Genomic DNA, 10244 nt, shown 5'->3' with positions numbered 1-10244 from the left:
TTGATATTGACCTCCCCAAGGCAGATATTGATGTGAAAGCACCAGATGTTGATATTGAAGGAGCGAATGTAAAAGTGAAAGGTCCCAAATTTAACACGCCAACTTTGTCTGGACCAACAATCTCCATGCCAGGTGTTGACATTAACTTGGAAGGACCAAAACCAAAGGGTGTCCTGAAAGGAGAGGTCATATTACCTAAAGCTGAACTTAAGGGACCAGATGTCAAATGCGATGTCCTGGAACACAGCTCCAAAAAATCTAAGTTTAAAATGCCAAAGGTTGGATTCAAGAGTCCAAAGATAAAAACCTTAGAGACTGATATTAAACTGGAACATGGAAATGTCAACATAAAAGGAAAGTCTGGTAGCTTTGAGGGTCTTGACCAAGAACTGACTTTGACTGGTTCAAAATCTAAAGGGTCTAAATTTAAGATTCCAAAATTTGGACACAAAAGTCCAAAGATTGAAGTGCCTGATGCAGATCTGTCAAAATCTGGTGGAAATTTAAGCATTGAGAGCTCTGGTGGCAAGATAGGAGGACCCGAATTTAATACACCCACAATTTCTGGACCAAAAATATCTACATCAGATGTAGACATAAACCTCAAAGGTCCAAAAATAAAAGGTGCAAGTGATCTTTCTATTGAAGCTGGTATGAAAGGTCCAAAGGTTGAAATTGAGGAGCCTACAGGTGGAGTGGACATGCCAAAAATCAAAATACCATCTTTTGGTATTAAACTTCCACAGCTGGAAAGATCAGATCATACCACAGCTGTTCCAAATGCTACCATTGATAAAGAAATCTCTAATGTTGATATTGAAGCTGGTGAAATGGATGTTGAAGGTCCTGAGGCAAATCTCAAAAGCCCAAAATTTAAACTTCAATCAGCATCAGGACCCACTTTGCCAGACTTTAACATTAATCTGACAGGGCCTAAAACAAAGGGTGATGTTAAAGTTGACTTAAACCTGAAAGGCCCAAAACTTGAAAGTGATATGGATGGTTCAAAAATTAAAGGAAAATTAACAAAACCTGGAGTTGATATCAAAGCTCTAGAGGTTGATTTGGAAGGGCCAAAGGGTGCATTTGAAATTCCTAAAATCAAAATGCCATCAGGGCCAGAAGTTGATTTAAACTTTTCTAAAGCTGACATGAACACTAAAACACTTGAAGCAGACATTAAAGGAACAGAATTTGAATCCTCTGAAGCAAGTCTTGATGCCCCTGACATAAATATTAATGTAAAAGGTAAAAAGGGAAAGTTTAAAGTTCCAAAAGTTAAAGGAAAAGATATGAACCCAGAGGCTGATATAAAAACACCAGAGGTAGACCTAAGTGTTGATACAACTCATATTCATGGCAAGGGAACAAAAGCTAAGAAACCTCTTTTCGGTAAACTTCATTTTCCTGATGTAGAGTTAGATATAAAATCTCCAAAGCTAACAGGTGACGATACAGATTTATCATCCAAAAGTGCAACAGGTTATTTGGAAGGTCCTGATGTTGAAGTAAAAGGTATAAGAGGTGGTCCACAGTTTAGTCCAAGTGTTTCAGGACAATCAGCCAGTGGCCTTCAATACCCAGAGGGTAAAATACACTTTCCCAAAATCAAAATGCCAAGATTTGGTGTTCTTCTTCCTACGGTGGAAGGCCAGGATGAAAATAGTGGGTCTCAGTCAGTCAATCTTCAAGTTAGTTCAGAAAATATTGACATTCCAAGCCCAGAACAGAAGCATGGCAATGTCAAAGCAAAGGTGAAGGTGCCAAAATTGTTTGGCAAATCAAAAGCAAAAGGAAGTAGTACAAGTGACCTTTGTGAACCAGAATTAGGTTTAGGTGTAAGTGGTAAAGAAGGAAGTGCTGCTAAAGTACATTCAGGTGAAATGATTAGTGGAAAATTTGGCCTAGAAGGTGATTCTGGTGTCAGTTTATCAACTAAAGGAAAGTCAGCCTCACTGGATCTATTTAAAAAATCAAAGCATCGATCCTCCTCTGCAAGTGATGAAGGTTCACTAGCTGCTGTTAGTTCTCCTTCCGCTCTTTCAGAAACTGAGGGTGGTGACATTTCGATAGATGTAGGAGACAGTAAGGGCAAAGGAAAGAAAGGCAAGTTAAAGTTTGGCACGTTTGGAGGTTTTGGGTCAAAGTCAAAGGGCTCATACGAAGTGACACTTGGAAACGACAATGAAGGACAGATAGAAGGGGCTACAGATGTTTCTGTGCCTCTCAAAAAATCCAGATTGTCGTCATCCTCAAGCAGTGACAGTGGGTCAAGAGGTGGCTTCAGGTTTCCAAAACTTGAGCTAGTTACACCAAAAAAGTAACAGTAAACGCAATTAATCTTTCTTATATGCACTCAAATACAATCTTCTATTGCAGTTTAAATTTTGAGTTTTGAATGTTTAATCCTAGAATATAGATTTTTGTCTCTGTTTACCAAAGATTGATTATTTTAAAGAGAATTTAATAGGAGTGCATCAGATTGTTAATTTTTTTTCAAACTGTAAATAAGATAAATGTATACTTTTATTAATGAACATTGTTTGTACATAGTCCAGATTTATTAATCTATTACATGACACATAAATTTACATTTTTTTTTCTATCCTTTTAAATAAATGTTTTTATTGAATAGATTGCATATTGCTATGCAGGGGTCTCATGAAAAGAAAAGACACCACAGTTGTTTTGAAGGAAAATGCTCTTTTTACATTCAAACACAATTTTATTCAGTTGCCATTCTAATGTGTGTACAATGATTTATTTTCTATGCTTCACTATAAGTCAGTGCAGAATTGTATTTTTAACATATAATTTCGACAACATTCTGAAAACAAACATTGTATATAGCATAATTGCAAAGACAATCCTTTTGGATATTCTTTGAAGTGCTTATTTTTCTTCTGATTGCTGTCTCTTCATTTAAGAAAAGACATATTTCCTCCAAGTTTTTGTCACATAAAAAAGTTCATTTGTTTTGTTTATCTTAAACTGGTATCTAAAATCCTGTCTTTTTTTTTTTTTTTTTTTTTTACATCCTTACCGGTAGTTATGGTCTGTATTTAATTTCATGTTGACACTTTCTTTTTGTATTGACACTTATCATGTTACAGTCACCTTTTGATGTAATCTGTTTTCAAATAACTACAGCACAGTTAGAAATCTGTATACCATTGGTCATATTATATGGAGTGCATCTTTTTTGGAACCATGCTTTTGTGTGCATTCTGCTAAGTAAATGAAATAAACAGATTTATATAGTTAATTCTTGTTTTTCAACTTGATTTACCAGCTGTAAGAGTAAGCTAAGTTAATGTCTCAAGTCCCATCACCAAAAGCAATTAGTAAATAGTAGATTGCTGATCATATGTAATACTGCACTGTAGATGTAATGTTGGTATATAACACAATGGGATAAAAATTTTTGCCATTCCAAACCTTTATGTTGCCTTAGCATTTGTGTAATAAATAAAAACACAATTGAATTTGTGGTGTATCTTTAAACTTAAAAAGCTGAACTGAAAAAAACCCACAATGTAATAAAATTTAGGAGGTTTGTGCAAGTTCAATGCAAATGCCATGTCAAGGCACCATCAGAATAAGAATCAAGTTTTTTGCCAAAAAGGTTTGTACAAGGAATTTGACTTGGTGTCGATATTGCAGATAAATTAGATATAAATACAGAATTCAAAATCTATAGCTATATACAATATAAAACATGCAATACAATATATAGTATGTAGCTATATACTATATACATGGTAGACTGAGTTGATGTAATGCAGGAGGTCTGGAGATGCTATGTTGGTGTAGCTTCTAGGTCCTGAATTGGGGAGAGAGAGTCAGTGTCATGGGGGCCTCTTCTTATTGAACAAAGAAACACAGAGCTCTATTAAATTTATGATAGTATAGAAACTAGTTAGGCATTAATAGAGGTTCACATCAATCCTAATGATTCCCTTAAAATAGAATAATTCACACTGTCCAATCAGACTCTAATTATTATTCAGCACAAAGGCAGTTGATCTTATCATGCAAACTACTTTAAAATATAACCCACTATAGGAGCCAAAATGAAGACTAATACATACCATATCAATTCCAAAGACAGCTACTGATCCGAATAATTATAAGCTTTGCATGTATCAGGTTATGTTTCATATTGTTGCTTGACATTATTTTGAATAACAGTACATTCTGTCAAAGGAAACGCTGTAAATTTAAGTTGCTTCTAGAGATTGTATGCCAACTATATTTCTTGATTAAATGTTCTTTCTTTTTTTTTTTTTAAAGAAGGATGCATGTATTATACTGAGTGACCAGCCAAGGCATGCTTCTCACCAGCAACTCCAATGCTAACACAAGCCTATCCAAGGCCAGCATCAGCCTTTTAAATGACTGGCCCAGCCTGTGGAAAGCTAACACCCTCATTCTGTTTTTATCAGTGCTGGCCCATGTTATCACTGCCATTCTATTATTAATCTTATCAGTAGCCCCCAACATGCCTTATTTTGATTGACCTGGCTTAAAGAATTAAATACATTTAAAGTGTTCCTGTTCACTTTTATACTCCAATAACAGCTGACACAACAGAAATCAGCAGTCAAACCAATACTTTACTATCACTTTAACTTGTTTCACTGTCTTGCTATTTTAGAAGTCACACACAAATTTCTGCCACTATACAGTGAAAAACTATCTATAGTGGCTTTACACTAACATAATTTTTGTTTTGGTGCCACATGAGGACAAAAAGAAGTAGGTTAATTAATCTAAAGAGTGGGTTTATTTAAAAAGTGTTTTGTTTTTTACATATTAGCTATAAATAAGACTGAAAAACTCTTTGAATTTCAAAAAAATTACACTCTTAAGGTGACGACCAGGATCATCACACATCATGTTTAAGTAAGACTTCAATTCTTTTGCACAAGTTTTACTGTTTTTAATATTTTTATCAGCTGATATAAACATACAGTAAAAAAAGTACACAGTGTATTGTTCCATACTTTAAGTGTTTTTCTCCAAAATTAGTTAATGTGTAAATGTGTAATAATCCTTAAATATTCCACAATTTCACATTATATTTCTACATGTCTGTTTGATTTAACAGTTAAAGTTAAATCAACATTGAAACGAAGGGAAACTAGAGAATGTTAATATCTTACAATGGAGACAAAGTATTTTTTTGACACGGTAAGACATTTTTAAACCTAATTACGCAAGAAATTATTTACATTCAATTATTGAATAAAAAACAATAATAGTGCTATAACATCAGTTTGCAGATGTCTCAGGTTAAAAACATGACCTTCGAACTCAAGGACTGTTGTCCAGCTGTAGTGTTTTAAATATTTTTTTTTAATCAATATTCAGCTGAAGTCTCACAGAACCTGTATGAAATACTATCATCGGTGAGTCTCTGCAAATTACAATACAAGCTAATTTTTTAAACATTTCTGGACTTAGGTTGTATTATTCAAGTAGGTGATTTCAGCTGTCCTTCTTGACATAACTGAATGACAGTGAGGCAATGCAGGGGCATAGGAATCAGTGATGCGGTTTATATTTTACGAAATTGTATACTAAAAAAATAGCAAATAAAAAGGGTATCAGGAACATAAATGCAATTACCTACTTTCTACGTTCTATGTTTTTATTAATTATGTTGTTCTTTTTGTTGCAGTAGTGCGCCCCTCATTAGCTAGCACCATAGGAAACAGGTTATGGATGCAATTTCAAGAGCCAGCCCAAGCCAGTGTAGGTTGGAAAACAAATTGTTCCCTTTGCACCACTTTTGAATCTGCTTGGGAATACCTTCAGTCTATATTTGATATCTATGTGTGTCGGAAGTAAAGCCTATGGTTATTACATAATATAAAAAAAAGGGGTTTTACATTAAAAAAAGGCTGAGGAGAAAGACCCTGCTCATACTTTGGTTTAGGATCTTCAGTAGGTGGGATGGGGGAGGCAAACATCAAACAAGACAAGTCAACACAAACAACTTTACATCCATCCAGTCACATTTACACAATCTCACCCTTACAACTATACATACATAGACAAGCACTCAACAGAGACACACACTAAGGCAGACATTGTCCTCCCAGGTCAGAGAGCCAATGCTTGTAGAACAGGGGTCTGCAACCCCAACTGCTCAATTATCATATATATAAAAGAGTATATATATATATATCTATATATATCTCAGTGGCGGCCGGCCAATAGAGGATTCTAGGGCACCGCCCCATCCACCCAATGACCCTGATTAAGACATTAAAAAAAAATATATATATATTAAACACATTCTCAGAAAATAAAACGTTTTTATATATTGAAAATATGAAGCAGACTAATACCTTCCCAATTATTAAACTGGTACATTTTTTTAGGTTTGTGACACAAAATTGGACCATGCAAAACACAAATTTATCTTCACAAAGCCTCAGAAGAGCAAGATTTATGTACAAAAGAAAACCTGGTATTCCTAGGATTATTCACTTGGTATTGCTATGTAAACCACAATGGCTTTCCTCTGCTTTTTGTCCACCACCACAATGTCCGGTTGGTTTGCCATTGCCATTGGGTCCATCTGTATCTGGAAGTGCCAGAGGATCTTGGCTATAAATAGGATATATAATATAATTGACAGGTTTACTTTTTTGTTTTGAAAATCACACGTAATTCGTCCTCTTAATTAAGATTTCAACAAAGTTATAAATTCTTTTTTTTGTGTGCTCATTTTGTACTTTGTTTTTGCTGCAAAAAATACTTCCAATTAAAGATGTCCCACTTTAACACAGTGTCTAGAATTCCTCAAGTAGCATAGTTTTAGCATCACTTTGTTTAGAATCAGCATATTTTTCCTTTAGGGTACCTTTTACTTTTCTGTTATTAATAAATTTACTGAAAAAAATAATCATCAGATTAATAGATTAGCAAAAATATTTGCTAGTTTCAGCACTAATCTCTATCCCTTATATTCAAAAGTCGTATATTGTATATATGTTTTGAGTAAGAATCTATTAAGTGGTTAATTTTTTTTCAATCAAGGGTAAGCAATAATATGAATGTCGGTCATATAGTTATAATTGATGATTTGCTCAGTTACTAGGTGTTATTCACTAGCTAACATGTGAGTCTGGACGTCTGTTGAAGCCCAGTTTGTCTTTACCATTAGTAAAAATCAATAAAATGGATTCCAATTTCAAGTAGAGTTATTAATTATCAACCACAAGTGAAAAATTGTCTCAGTCTATTTATTTTTATTTAAAATAATCATAAACAATGTTGTGCCATTTTATATTCAAAAGGAACTAGCTCAAAGTTCAGTTGAAAAAGAACTCATTCACGTTCATTGTTCACGTTGTAAAAAATGAACTAAGTTCACAAACCTATAAACTAGTTCAAGTTCATATGGTAAATTAGGCCACAATCCTACACAATAGAACCTCATATTTCACCCTTTAAATGTGTGATCAAAATATATAGAAAGAAATGGAAAATGCCCCATGCAGTCAAGGTATACTGTATACTGTATGTGCATTAAAGCCTTAGCTCAATTATACAACACATTAGACCACAGCTACATTCAGGTTCTGCTGAAAGGATCTGAAAGGATCTGTTTAAAATAAGATTTCTTACTTTCCTCATTCAGTAGCAGATATTTCCCAAGATAGTGTTGATGCTTTAACTCGACGTGCCATTTTAAATTTGAAGTGGATGCCGCTGATCAGTGTGTGAAATACCTGTCAATATTTGGGGGGGGTCCCCATTTCCTGATTGTTGCACAATACCAATCTAAATTTTCTCAATATGCAGTAGGCCTATAACATTGCAATGTCAAAGTCAGCTTTAATGTCAATTCTTTACAGTTACCAGACATACAAGGACTCGAGAGGACATTCCTCATTCACCAACAGTGAAACAGATTGAGTGCACAGGCACAACAGATGAGATCAGTTCCTAATACTAAAATTTAAACATTCAATTTCACAATAAAATATAAAATGTACAATAATATAAAATATACAATACTTATTACAGTATAGTGCAAAAAGGCAGATGGTAATGGCAGCAGAAAAATTATTATTACTAATTATGTAAAATATAGTATTTGTAACAGTAACAGTGCAAAAGAACAGTAAATAAATATAGTAATAAAATTAGCGCAGGAGACAGTCAGTCTATGAAAACACACACACGGACAAAGACTGTCTCTCTCTCTGTCTCTCTTCGTTTTTTTCTCTCTCTCTGTCTGTCTCTGTCTCTCTGTCTGTCTCTCTCTTTCATGCACGCACATGTCCTGCTTTAATCCAATTTCTAAAGAATGGAACTGGGTCGAATTTGTCCAGAGGACGTCCGTTGAGGTCCACAAACATGAGTGAAGACCTGCAATCTGTTTCGCGTCTGGTTGCTTGTGTTAATTACTGCGGAAAAGCACATGGCTAGTTTGCATACGCGAACAGGATTGGCTGGCTCCACTTGGCAAACTACAGAACATATTTGTGAATAAATGTTTTGAATTTTAAATACTGGACATTTTAGTGACCATTAGTGACAAAAAAATATTTTATTTTTAATTTTTTTGACACAATTTAAAACCCCTTTTAAATTTTGCTTTTGAGGCTTTCAGGTGTCTCATGGGTTAATCGGGGGGTCGAGCCCTCCCGGACACCCCCGTATTTCGCACTCTGCCGCTGACGTATGGGTTTGTTTGTTAGGTCCTGGTGGGCACAGTTTGCATAAAAAGATTAGTTTTTTTCTGTCTGAGTCTTCCTTTGTTAGTTAATAAAAACTCAATGCAAAACTGGCATCAGAAATAGCTGAAGACAAGTGTAAATCGCACAGAATAGTACTGGCAGTAGACATGCTGGTCTGTCATGCTGTTTGCCATAATAAGTGCCATAAAACCTGACCCGGTAAAATCCTGTTATTCAATGAAAATTGTAGTTATCAATTGAACACGAACGTGTGCTGTTTGTGTCACTCATTATTTTCAAAGTGAACATCGCTCTCCTTCATGTTCATTACTTCAAAACTAATCTGTTCAGTTCACCGCTCACTAGGCATTCATGCACAACACTGATCATCAATAAATAACACAACAGTTCAGAATCCTCCTTCAAATGACTTGTTTTAGAGTAGCATTGCATTTGAAGACAGCTCTCAACACAGGGATGAAGACATGTCAGCATTTCTTTTTTTTTTTTTTTTTTGTTAGGGTCTTGGTTCTGTTGAGTTTTCTACCTTAAATTAGTGCGGCATAATTAATCTACCGGTAACTGCAATTGCAATGTCATGCTGTGCAATTATGTAATCGCATAAAAGACTGCGATTTTTGTATTTGGCGCCAAATTGGACAAAAAAAGGTGGATGAAACGATTGGGACTGACCGTAAAAAAAGCCCTGCCTGGCTTTTGAAAACCGAGCAAGTCTGCCTGAGAGTGCACGACACCGGCACAGAGTCAGCGCGGTTGATCGAGAGTGCTGGTCAGAATTAAAGTTTTGGTTTTCTCACTCTAAATAATTTTACTTTCTTTTTCTGGTGTTCCTTTTTCTTCTTTTTTAGAAAATGGTTGATATCATCCATACTGTTGCAGTACTGTTACAGTATATAATACAACTCAATTATGGATAACAAGAACGATTTCAGCTATTCATTTAGTTTAGCTGTCACTTTTTATGAGGAAAATATGGAATAATTCATATAATTTTGACTAAGACATTTGTTAATGGGTTTTCTTAGGGAGATGCGAAGCCTAATATTGTAATTTTTTTAATTATTTCTTACCAAACGTGTTTAAATATCCAAAGTTTATTGAGCAGTATTCCTTCTACATAAAACAGCTACAATGTTTGAAACAGGGTTTGATACAAATTCTTATATTTATATAGTTAATACTAGTGGAAACAGTACAACCAGTGAACGTATCTGTAGTTTGAGCAGCAAGAGAGGACAACTATAATGCAAATGGAATGATTATGCATTGATATAATTTTTCTATCATTGCTTATTTTAGGTATGTATTTATAGGTTTGTATGTCCTACACTATTAAAATGTTCATATCCAGATATCTCTAGTAGGTCAGGTGAGTTTCTGACTGTGAGCAGGTCAGGTTTCAAAGCTGTCAGACATTGAGTTATTAGTCAAGATTAATATAGTAGTTGTCTTTTTTTGGTTAGAGGTCTTTGTTTTTTTAGTTTGAGAGTGTATGACAATGTAGCACCTCAGTTAGCCCAACTC

General features: G+C 34.7%; 1 protein-coding gene across 1 annotated transcript in view; it reads left to right on the top strand.

Annotated features, from left to right (window-relative positions):
• LOC107085668 (neuroblast differentiation-associated protein AHNAK-like) overlaps positions 1-5705 on the top strand; it is a 25524-nt gene extending 19819 nt beyond the window's left edge. Inside the window, exon 8 of the mRNA XM_015376141.1 lies at positions 5684-5705. Coding sequence (XP_015231627.1) covers positions 5684-5705 — 22 coding nt within the window. The remainder of the gene's footprint in view (positions 1-5683) is intronic.
• Positions 5706-10244: the final 4539 nt, after the last annotated feature.

Source organism: Cyprinodon variegatus, unplaced genomic scaffold (genome assembly GCF_000732505.1).
Source record: "Cyprinodon variegatus isolate N-32 unplaced genomic scaffold, C_variegatus-1.0 Scaffold130, whole genome shotgun sequence".
Taxonomy (NCBI): Eukaryota; Metazoa; Chordata; class Actinopteri; order Cyprinodontiformes; family Cyprinodontidae; genus Cyprinodon; species Cyprinodon variegatus.
The sequence above is the reverse complement of the archived record's forward strand: the minus strand, read 5'-3'. Positions and strand labels throughout refer to the sequence as shown.